General features: G+C 34.4%; 1 protein-coding gene across 1 annotated transcript in view; it reads right to left on the minus strand.

Moving 5' to 3' along the window:
• Positions 1–13,104, minus strand: part of LOC128993280 (acyl-CoA synthetase short-chain family member 3, mitochondrial) — a 78,140-nt gene that overhangs the window by 32,835 nt on the left and 32,201 nt on the right. The window contains exon 2 of the mRNA XM_054417071.1: positions 5,391–5,563. Within this exon, the coding sequence (XP_054273046.1) occupies positions 5,391–5,502 (112 nt within the window). The 5' untranslated portion in view covers positions 5,503–5,563. The remainder of the gene's footprint in view (positions 1–5,390; positions 5,564–13,104) is intronic.

Below are 13,104 nucleotides of genomic sequence, written 5' to 3' on the forward strand. Positions count from 1 at the left end.
TTTATTTTTCAACACACAGCAATCAATGTTGTGTATACATAATTAAGTAAGTGACACAAGAACCATAGAGTTTGGACGGAGTGGACGGAGCCTTGTGTTCCAATTGGGAAGAAAACGCAACTGTAGAGAATTTTTCCTTGTGGCATGGACATTGATACAACTTTCGTTTACATCAAGAACAAGTGCTTAAACCAGCATTGGACAAGGTGGTAAAGAATCACTATATCTTCTCTGCGTTCTCTCCCTGTGGCTAGGTACGTGCAGAACAACCAGTAATACAGTACTGTAATTAAATTTAGTTCTTTAGTAGTTCATAATGGTTAGTTCTTAACCTGCTTAATCTTTCCTTTGTTATACGGAGTTACAGGCCTTGATTTGAAGGTAAGGAATTAATATAGAGGGAAACTTTGGACAAAAAAGCTATCGTCAGAATTTTAATCAGGTCATTGTCAACATTGCAGAAGTGCCGGCGGTATTTCATTTCAATATATCTAAAAAAACTTAAGTTCAGGGTTATTGCAGTTTATTGATGCTTTAATTTCTTAATTTGTGATTATTTAATGCGCTTATTGGTACTTTCTCGATTCGAGTATGATATCTTAGAGTGAAGACTTTTCATCGTGAAAAGTAATTTAGATCGGAATAATCATATGTTTGTCAGCCGGGTTTTAAAGTTTTAATAAAATTAATTAATTCTTGAAAACCATTAGACCATTATTTAGACATTCTTTTTAAGTCCACAACAATTTCTGTGACGGAGAGAAAAATATTTAATCTCCAATCTGAACAATATTTCAAAAGATTTAGGAAAATTGCGAAAAAAAACAAAAAAAAATGTATGGAATGTGTAAATATAAGTACGAAATAAAACTCTGAAAGTTTAAGTTAGGCTACCCAAACTATTACTGATAAAACTTTGCCTACTGAAGGTACTAAAGTAGTTTTTCAACTTAACGTCTACATTGTTGAAAGCGCTTCTCAGTGAGAGCTGTACAATTAGTGTGATTTTATTTTGTATTTGTTAAATCATTATAGTATATAGAATTTATGAGGCATAAAAAACTATAGTTTGCAATAATCCACCCTTAAAGTAAGGTATGTTCTTTGACGGTAACACTTTGCTTCGGTAGGTCAATTGAAGTATATGAAGTAGTTTACGCTACGATTACGTAAAGATAGTGTCGTTAGCACTATTTACGCGAGTTGCGTACACTACTTTACCTACGATAGTATTTTAATTACTAAAATCAATACTCATAACTTCTAAGAGAGGTTATGTTTTCGTTTATAACCTCTCATTGCCACTGACAGTGATGCGACGAAACATTGTACCAAACACTAATTGCACCACTCAACAATTAAATTGCCCTGAACAGCTGATTATTTGAAGCTCGAATGATTACAATTTTACTTCTTCTCTAAAGTTCTAAAGTTAACAATGCTGTTATGAAAATCCTTTCAAGTCTAAGAACTTCTAAGAAACGGCTACTTTAAACGCAATTTCTCTTCTACAAATACTTTTACCAAATGTCATTTTAAATTTGAAAATGACACAAAATATCTGCATCAACCAAGAAAACATGGAAGTGAAAAAATAACCAACTTATTCTTATACTTAAATGTCTCATTCTGTCAAGATTTTTAGTAAAATCTTCTAACCCTAATTTATGTTAAAAATTGAAAAAAAAAATCTGGAGCGATGTTAATATTTACAACAAACAAATTGCTTGGAGTCCACTTTATTAACTGTTATGCCAAAAGCTGTGTTATGTTAGTAAACTTTGCTTTTTTGTATTTTTGTTTAGACAAATCGTTGGTTAATATTGATACGATCTTGAAATGATTTAATGTTATTCCACCTTTGGTATGTGAAACTGTAATTATTGATCATACTTTGGCAAATTTTTACCAAATCACCAATGGTGTAACAGTTTAACAAATTTGTTATTGCTATTGATTCTTGTTAATGATCAAAAATCTTCGTCGATAATCATCGATTGCATATCACGGGTAAACAACCTAATTTGTACACTTTTCAGATTATTTTTTAACATAGGTAAAAAATTAGGTCGTTAAATAATTTTACAATTTTAATATTCTTATGAAAAGGTTGTTTGGGCTTAAAATAGCGTATAAAAGTAATGATTACAAGATAACAGAACCATTTTAAATTTGTTCGACATTTTCAAGAAAGTTCCAGAAAATTAAATGTTTTACTATATTCTTTTAAGAGAAAAAAAAAGAGTATCCTATTCCTATACATACGAAGAATATTTAAATGTATGTATGCTTGCACAAAGATCACGAAAACGGCTTCGACGGTTTCCTTCAAATGTTGTAAATAATGATTTCTGGCCTAAAAACGTGTTTCATGTAGACTAGTCATAACTGACAACGAAAATCTAATAAAAAAAGGAAATTGAAAGACTAAAACTCTTTTAACAATGAGCCTTGATGGTTACTACTTTGGCAACGAAATAACAACGGAAATCGTAAACATAAACAAAAAAGAATAAATAAATATCACAGCTGATTGTAAACCGATCCTAAACAAAAGAGGTGTTTAACTTATGACTAGAGGAAAGCAAGATGCTATCCTTACAGCTGGAGTTAGCGCGTAATAGCATAGAAAAAAATAATTAAATATGGACTGTCAGCTGTGCAGTGGTTACCATAGTTACCATAGGTTCTGGCGCATACAGATGATTTTATTGGTTCAAAATTTACCAAAATTTGAAAGCTGAGCATTCCTCCTGGACTGTTTTTATTAATATAATCATTATGATTAGAATATTATTTCAGTTAAATATTTGGGTATTTAATTATACATTGCTAGTCATATTCAAATTAGAAGGTCATAACTCTAAACATGCTGTTAGCAATCACATTTGACGATCCCTATCTATTTTTGTATGACATGATATTGTCAGTCCAGAAAACTAAGCACTTAGACTAGGTAGCTTCTAGACGCAGACTGCAGCATTTGTTTAAGTATTTGGATCCATCTAGCAATAATAACTTTAATAGTTTAATATTTTTTAATCATTTTCATTGGAATGGCAACAAAGTAGGTATTTTAAGGCAAGTTTGAATGGGCATAAGTGTAGGATGAGTGGTGCGATCTTGTAGTCTTGTTAGTGACTAAGGCCAGCATACTCCTTAGACACAGCTTTTAATTCATAGCCCATACAGCTAATGGAAACTAAGGGACCTACAATTTATAGTGGAATCCGAACCACAGGTTTGCCTTGGTATTAACGAATTGGTCGAATTATCAGGATAGTACTGCGGATAGTCTTAGTACTCACTAGTGCGGACGTAAATCCGCACCAGGGAGTATCGCATCCACAGTGCATGCCTATAAATACCCACATTTCGTGGCCTCCTAGTAGCAGGATTACAGGAAGACGCCACCGTCCCAGGCTATTGGAAGTTAAATTTTTCCACGTAATAGTTTCTTTCCCGTAATTGAATACTGTTACTGTAACTCAAACATATTTGAAATGCAATAGTAAACTTAATTGAATTATGTATCAGCAGATCATCAGACTTGTATGGATGAAAATAGACTATGATAAAATAGAAGGGGTAGGGATTGAAGTCATCATAAATCAGTAAAATACATTATGTATCGTTTTGCTCCTTAAAGGGCTAAAGAAACCTATTCAAACTGACCACAGCACGTAATTTTTTACAGTAATATTTAATTCGACAATATCAAAAGCTGATAGAAAAAATATGGGTAAATGTTTAAATAAATTTTAGGTTTAAAAGTATTTTTTTAAAAGATCTGACTGGCCCCTCTAACCCGCCTTCGTAAATACATATTGTGGGGAAGTCATTTAGTGTTTAGTATTATGGTAGCAACTTGAATACTACTTGTATCGTAAAACTGTATAGTATTTGAAAAAGTCATTTCATTAACCGATTAATTTTAATTTAATTCAATAATTTAATTTAATTTAATTTAATTTAATAATTATTTAAACAATAATTTAATTTAATAATTATTTAAACAATAATTTAATTTAATAATTATTTAAACAATAATTTAATTTAATAATCTTAATTCGCTGTTAACTTTTGAACCTGTATTATGGTCGATAAAAAAAAACTCATACCATAATATTTAATATCTATACACTTAAAAAAGGGGGTTCTCTTTTACATCCCTTTTCTAGCCGTCCTATTGAAAAGATTTTTTTAAGTTGAGGTGTCATTTTAAATCCTATGATCCAGCAAATGGACGAATGGTACGATATATTGGTAATTCTTTTGAGCTATTTGTTTCTAGAGTTGACTTTCAAAGATTCAGTGTTGCTGACCAACTTCCTTTATAACGGTTTGGATATGAACAGCTGATCCCTCAGTTAAATATTTAACCCAGTCAGATTATAAACAAGAGACGAAACAGTTTATTGACGTGGATTTTAAATGGGATATTTTTCGATTACTGCAACCTGATTGGGGGAGATGAATCGCTATTATGGTGTATATCTAAAATAAAAATAAATAAATATAATGTCTTAAAATATAATCTTTCAAAGTAAAAATGGATTGGATAATTTTTCCCTTGGAAACGTTTTGAAACCACATTAAATTGCGAAATTTGCGCACGGGTCTCCTCGTTATTGTATAATTTACTATGCAGTATTAAATTAATTATTCATCTCTGTATTTATTACTAGATGAATTTCAATTATGGATGTTTAATTCATTGAATTCCCTTTTCTGGATGCTCAATGTGGAAGTAATTCAATTATGTAGGGTTGTAGGCATGGATATTAGAAAAGAAAACCGTATGGATCATATACATAAACAAATTACGTAACTGGCCCAAATCATATACTAATAACATTAACATATGGTTTTAGACAGCTCCATTTAAGCAATGTTCACTTTCGGGCCAGTAACATCATTTGTTTATGTTTCCAAACAGTTTCTGTTCTAGTATTCGTGGTTGAGAAAATAAAAATTTTCGAATTCACAAAGCACTTGTAGCTGACCAGCTGAGTGGATAAAGTGCTCTCCTAGCAATCAAAAGTTCTGCTAGTTTATTCCTTAAAACGTTAACAGCATGTTTAAATAGTTGACAATTTGACCCAGCTGCCCTGTATCATTTGGTTTTTAATAAATTACCCTGGCTTCAGAAACAGTTATACACATGTTAGTCAGTAACAAAGCTCCACAGATCATTACACTTCATTCTTGACCCATCCTTCACTCACATTTGGGTCAAAATAAGCACTATTGGCCTCCCCATCTCAAATGGGAAAAAACAATTAATAATAAAGTCATCTACTTCATTCTTAACTCTCCCTACATTCATATTCATCTTACAATTCGTACCCAAAGTACATTGCTATTTCAGTCACGTGATTCAACCTTACCTTCCAATTCATCCCTGTAGTCCCTGCGGTTTCTGCTGATCTCGGCTTGGAAGTGAACTCCATTCTGCTTTGGCTCAGGGTCCGGCAGCCTTGGGGCCCCTGGGGTGATCATGGTGTCCAAGGGTCGAGGTCCAGGAGGAAGGGAGTGTGGAGCCCTTCTTGAACTTCCTCTCCTACAACACCACACCTATCACTATCAGTACAGTCCACCAGCTGATAACAGAATGGCAGTCGTCTCCCCCTACCCCGTTCCCGCTACTTCCGCCTCCCATATTTATAAGATGACGCGGCTGAGACAACCTAGTTACCAAGGTCGGCAAAGTTTTAACGACCGAGAAATATGATTGGGATGGTAAAACTCTAAAAAATTAAATAGTTGAATCGGTTGCTCGAAAAAAAGACGTTCAAACCTTGCCTGGAGAAGGTTTTTGAAGTCCAAATCTAATTAAAGTGAGGAGTACTTAGCTAAAACACGGTGACAAGTATTGTCAAAGTACGTAAATTAGTGTTGCGGTAGTTGATGAGCCTGTATTGTTGACGTCATTGAAGCGTTAGATTAACAGCACTGTTTTGATTGGCTGCGGAACAAGTCATCTGTTCGTTGTTTATCATTGCAAGATAGGAGAAGTAATCAATTAGTGCAGTTTATACAGTGTGTCTTTGAATCACAAGATTTCAATACACTAAATACAATATATTTAGTAGGTTTTTGTGTGCCGGTAAAAGTTTGATTAAAAAAACATTTAATCACTTTACAAGATTGTCATATTTGTATTTTATGTCGTAAATCAGCGAAAATTGACAAATGGGTAACTGAGAACTTGGACGGAAATGGAAGTGAAACTTTGTATGTCGATTCATCTTTGGTTTGTCTGCAACAATTGTTGTTGATTGGTGAACTGATGTGCTCAATCATTTTCGGGTTTCAATTATTTTCTTAACGTATACAACTCAGATAATCCCAAAAAAAAGGTTGGATACTAAACTTGTCTAGCATTTTAGCTACAAAAAATTACTGTAGATGTTGAATGTTTTCAATAATATAAGAATTTCATTAAAATACACGGAAAACAACTAAAATAGACTTAAGGCCAAATAGCTCAAGAGCAAGGGATTAACTAAAAAGGTTCTATTACAAACTGGTTAAATTTTCATTTGAATTGACAGTCAAATAAGTGTTTTTTTTCTTTTCTCTGGAATTCTGTATGCCCCAAAATGGGTGCTACAGGAACCAAGTGGGAATCGTTTTTACCCTGAGGTTCTACACGAACATAGTTTTTAAAATAAAATAATTATTAAAAAACTACTGATTACAGTATATTATTTTATCAATCGATGAACATTGACAATTTTAGATTTAATAGTATACACGGAAGAGTGATTCTCACAATAGGATTAAAGAATTCTATTAGTTTTAGGTGGGAAGAAGAACCCACTAATTCTCTAAAATAAACATTTTCTTGTGTGATTAATTCTCTTTTGCATGCTCTCCCTGCACGAGTTAATCAGTTACTATAGACTACGATACTACGGGCTGTTAAACATATTCCATGTATAGCAGTGATAGCCTACTAGTTTAATGTGGTGTAATTTAAATATAAAAACAATTAAAGACATTTTAAAAATAGTTTTGAACAAAGTGTTTGATGACAATCTGTTCAGCAGGGAGGCGGCTACACTGCCCACTTTGGATAATCAATCATCTGTAATGGTGTTAAATCTCCGCGGTCATCGGTCAAACCCACCGCGAGACACGGACAACAACGTGTACGAATATTGAAAACTGTAGAGCGACGTTTGAACTTTAGAAGCGCCAAATATTTGTGTTTTTGAAAAGTTAAGTAAACTAGGTGGCGTTCGCAGATGCATCCACAAAATTGAGCGGAGTCATCAAGGGTTCATATTATATTGTTTTTGTCATACTGCAGTAAAAACAGTCGTCATTGATGCATTCGTTCCGGGTCTAAAGTAGCATTTTTACTCTTTAGGGAATAAAATTCGTTTTTAGCCTCTATGGAGTAAAACTCAGCTGTTGTCAACTCAGTTGTACATTTCTATTGTAAACGATTGAATACGTATCGAAATATGTAACGATTCGTGCATCATTTTAACCAGTCTCTTCCCATAGCATTTTAGCATTGCAGATACATTAATCCATTCCCACACTCAACACTGCCCACCTTTACTACTTCCTTCACCACCCCCTACGTCGTGGACCTGTTTACCTCTCTTCCCATAGCATTTTAGGATTGCAGATACATTAATGTAATTGCCAAAGACAGTTCCCACACTCTGCACTGCAAGCCTTACTACTTCCTTCACCATTTCCTACGTCATAGGCCTGTTTCCTTCCCTTCTCATAGCATTTAAGTATTAGATATATTTATCTAACTGCCCAAACGCTTCCCTCACTTTGCACTGCCAGCCTTTACTACTTCCTTCACCACTTCCTACGTCGTGGGGCCTGTTTCCTTCCCTTCTCATAGCATTTTAGGATTGAGGATACATTAATCTAACTGCCACAGACGGTTCTCACAATATGTCCATACTTTATTACTTCCTAAGCCAATTCCTACATCGTGGACCTGTTTTCATCACTTTCATAGCATTTTAGTATTTTAGATACGTTAATCTAATTGTCACAAACATTGCCCACACTCCGCCCTGCTAACCTTTACTACTTCTTTCGCCATTTTCTATTTTGCGGGCATGCTTCCATCCCTTCTCATAGCAATTCAGCATTGCAGATACATTAATCTAACTGCTACAAACGGTTTCCAGTTCCCAAACTCCACACTGCTCACCTTACTACTTCCTTCACCTCTTCTTAAGTCGCAGACCTTTTTCCCTCTCTTCCCATAGAATTTTAAGATTGTAGATACCAAGATACCTTAATCTAATCGTCATAAACAGTTCCCACACTCCGAAAAACTCGCCTTTACTGCTTCCTTCACCACTTCCTACGTCACGGACCTGTTTACCTTCCTTCCCATAGCATTTTAGGATTGCAAATACCTAAATCTATTGGTCATAAACAGATCCCATACCCCGCCTTTACTACTTCCTTCGCCACTTCGTACATCGCGGACCTGTTTTCCTCCCTTTCCATAGCATTTTAGGATTGTAGATACCTTAATCTAATAGTCATAAACAGTTTCCACACTCCGGACAGCTCGCCTTGACTATTTCCTTCACCATTTCCTACGTCGCGGACCTGTTTTCCTCCCTTCCCATAGCATTTTAGGATTGCAAATACCTTAATCTAATGGTCATAAATAGATCCCATACCCCGAACATCTCGCCTTGACTACTTCCTTCACCACTTCCTACGTCACGGACCCGTTTTCCTCCCTTTTCATAGAATTTTAGGAATGCAGATACCTACCTAAATCTAATCGCCTTAAACAGTTTCCACACTCCAGACTGCTCACCTTTACTACTTCCTTTACCACTTCCTACGTCACGGACCTCAAGCTAGTGTCGTCATTTGATTATATTTATGATCCATACCACCGTTTATGTTCTAATATCTCTGGAATAATGCTATCAGCAATTTATTTATCTACTGCATTCAAAAGTCAACAGCTGATCATATGTCTTTGTTTATGTGTCAAATACTGCTTCCATAAGGATTACATTGAAATTTTGAGACCCAGTGGGGCGGATTCCCGAGATACTTTTTTAACGCCATATAGATGTTGGCACTCACCGGTATGGTCTTTATCACCATGCAAAATTTGAAAACGATTGATTCACCCGTCTAGGAGGAGTTTGCGTATTACGAAATGCATAAAAATTTGAAAACGATTGATTCACCCGTCTAGGAGGAGTTTGCGTATTACGAAATGCATAAAAGTCGACGTATAAGAGCTTCGCTCAATTATTTTTAGAAAATTAGCACAAAATAGGAGTTTTACAAATTCTACACTGAACTTTTAAAAAATATACTATCGAGCACTTTAAGGTCGAGAATATGTATAGACTCACTTTCACTCGTGTTTAGAATGTTACCTTTCGTTACACTACAAAGATTAATATGTTTCGTATCTAGGGCCGTAAACCATTTCGGTGCGTGGTACGAACGATATTTTTCACCACACTATACCCTATTACCACTATTCACCACAATAATAATGCACACTGATAGTCAACACAACTAAAACTTTAAGGTTATGAGATGAAATAATTTGAGGAATCAGCAAAAATAATAATAAATAGTTGCTAGGCAGCGGTGTCAATACTGATTGTGTATTTAATATGCATTCATGTTTTAAGAAATTAAGCGGGTAGCTGATTTTGCGGCCATAGGGATGTAAAATCCTGCTCGGTCCCCAAATGACGATGTTACCTGTCATGCCCAGAAAAACGTAAATTTCAGCTACCAACGAACGAATGTAAAACAGCTAAAACATCATAGTGTGGTGAAAAATTATTATCTGATTTCTTGGATATTTGATTACATATCTTGATATCTTATTATCTATATATTGATCTATCTATATCTGATCTATCTATATATATTGATTATCTATATATCTTGATATTTATTTATTACAGTTAGGAACATTTCAAAACTCATAGCATCTTTAGGTTATACCTTTAATTTGAAGTGAATATTTACATTGATTGTACAGTTTTGGTTGTTGCAAATTTGCAAATTGAAACAGTTGACAAAACAATAACAAATCGTTGTTTGCTTACGTCGGCAAAATAAAAAAAAAGATAGTAAACATTACTTACGCATAGTAAACTTTATTTTTCCGTAGTAAACAATGTAATGCTGAATTTTTGCAGGCGATAAACATGTAACCTATGTAACTAAATAGTATATTTCGTACTTAGGGCCGTAAATGAGGTTTTGTTGCAAAACCATTTCGGTCCGCGGTACGAACGCTATTTTTCACCACACTATACCCTATTACCACTATTTACCACAATATTAATGTAGACTAAAAGTCAAGACAACTAAAACTTTAAGGTTATGTGAAGAAATAATTTGAGGAATCAGTAAAAATAATAATAAACAGTTGCTAGGCAGTGGTGAAAATAAAACAATTCTATTGCAATGCTATGGATACTGATTGTGTATTTAATAATGCATTCATGTTTTAAGAAAGTAAGCAGACAGCTGATTTTGTGGCCCTAGGGATGTAAAAACCTGCTCGGTCCCCAAATGACGGTGACAGCTGGCATGGACAGCAAAACGTAACTTTCAGTCACCAATTAACGTATGTAAAACAGATAAAAACATCATAGTATGGTGAAAACAGGTTATTTCACAGTAGTGTAGCAAAAACTATCTATATATTAACATCATGGTGGAATCGTCTCTGGATCGTCTGAATTAACTATATAGTGGTTTAAACTACCTCGATACTGTCAAAACGATCCTTTGTAGTTACTAGTTAGTAATACTACAGCTGTTTCATGCTTCGAATGGAGCACATCATCAGGTCAGAAGAACGTCAAGTAGCCTTTATATTCCTCGCAGTGGAGTTCGTCAAAAGTTTAGTAATAAATAGAAAAAAAAAAAAAAAAAACATGACACACGGAAACACGAAACATTTAATATTGGTCGACCAGACGACGGTAACAACACACGTGATACGGTGCCGGTTGAGGATGAGTCGCCTCAAGCATTGCTCAGAATTTAAAGGACTATAACATACTAAATTTTTATCAAAATCGTTCGGGCCATTTTCTAGAAAATCTGATTTTTCCGTTATTTTGTGGGGTTATTATGGGAAAATAACATAATTTACCATAACTTTTGAACCGTAATTTTTACAAAAATGGGATTTGTACCATTTTGTTCAGAGTTCAAAGAGCTACAACATACTAAATTTTTATCAAAATCATTCGGGCCATTTTTGCACCGTATAAGGCATTGCACCTTTTTACAATCAGATTATATAATTTTTGGTCAAATGTAAATTGTTATTTAAACAATTTAATAGTTTGGTCCTGAAAGTAAACCTGATTTAATCATGTTGTACCAATTCAGATAACACGATTTCCTTGTATGGGTTTTGGTGAATATTCATTACTATTATAACCAACAAGTTTTCGCCACGTTTCGGAAGTTAGAGACTGCTGCCTTCTTCAGGTGAAGTGTTCTTGACTGTAACCTTGACTACATTGGTTCTATAATAGACTCAGACCATGAATGGCCTGCTTGAATGGGACGACAAAACGGTGTTTGCTTTCATCTTTCGCGGTGGTTCAAGAGCACAGGTGCATTGTATTTTAAAATTCAGATTTTTAACTGTTAACCATTCAAATTTACATTTTAAAAACACTATAGTTTCTTTATTTTAAATGTGCGCTTGCTTCACAAATGGACTCTATTAATTCCACTGATGGTATTACGTTCTACAATATTATATTTCATCACTAGGGCCTAAAGTGACTTTTTTTTGACCCTAGGTCAAGTTTTACGGATTACAATCTTATCCTTGCTTGTATTTTACTAACTGGGTTTCCTAATCAAACTTGCAGTATAACTGTTTTCCATCGTCAAGCAGCTCATAAGGTCAATAACTGACAAAATAAAGTAAACTTGCCCAATATTATAGTTTTTGTTATGCATAAACCTGTTAGGAAGCTGTTTACCACCAGCTTAATCAAATAGGGTTTTATTGCGTACTACTGTACTGTAATGAGTTTTACCGGACACCAATCAGCTGATTATACTGTATTTGGTTGTCAATATGCAATGAGTAATTATAAACAAAAACATAACCTCTCTTAGAGTTTATGACTAGTGATTTTTAGTCCTTTAGTTGGTGGAAATATATAAGGATTTTTACGCCACACTACATTATTTTGACGAACTTCCCACGCAAGGATTTAGTCCAGAAAACAGCTGTTTGCCGCCAGCTTATTCAAATGGGGTTTCATTGCGTAATACTGTTCTGCAATGAGTTTTACCGGACACCAATCAGCTGATTATACTGTATTTGCGTGGCAATGATTGGTTATAAACAAAAACATAACCTCTCTTAGAGGTTATGACTAGTGATGTTTAGTCCTTTAGTTGGTGAAAATATACAAGGATTTGTACAGATTTAGTAGTATGGCGTAAACTATCGTACGTAACTCGTCCAAAATGTGTGTACCGGACTCGTATGGTAATCCCGTACTCGACTTCGTCTCGCACGGGAACGACCACACTCGTCCGGTAAACACTTATTTTCAGGACTAGTAACGTAATATACTATTACAGATTTAGTAGTATGGCGTAAACTATCGTACGTCACTCGTCCGGCAAACACTTATTTTCAGGACTAGTAACGTTATATACTATTACGTTTGAAAAGATGAATATTTTAGAATTTACACTACTAGTGTACCTGTTGCTCGAATTCGAGCAATTGCGAAGCATTACAGGCGCCTCAAAGATTATGGAAATACTCACGATCTACACAACAGTTAAGATATAGGCTAATCAAAATCTTTTGTAAATGTCTGATCTTTTTTCAAAAAGCTTATCTTGTTTTTTTAGTGTTTTCTAAAAAATTTTCCCTCTCATAGCCACATTAGGTTGTCTATGCCAACGATTATAAATGAAAAAAAAATATTTCTATTTCTCCTACTTGGTTGTGTTCTATGACTTTTTCTATGTTTCCATTGTTTGCAAATCGATTATTTCAATGATTGCTCAAGAAATGTAGAACAGTGTTAATTCAGTTTTATTTTTAGCCTATATCAAATT

This window comes from Macrosteles quadrilineatus, unplaced genomic scaffold, assembly GCF_028750875.1.
Source record: "Macrosteles quadrilineatus isolate MER2022 unplaced genomic scaffold, UCM_ALF_1.0 Scaffold_4__1_contigs__length_99947679, whole genome shotgun sequence".
NCBI classification, from domain to species: domain Eukaryota; kingdom Metazoa; phylum Arthropoda; class Insecta; order Hemiptera; family Cicadellidae; genus Macrosteles; species Macrosteles quadrilineatus.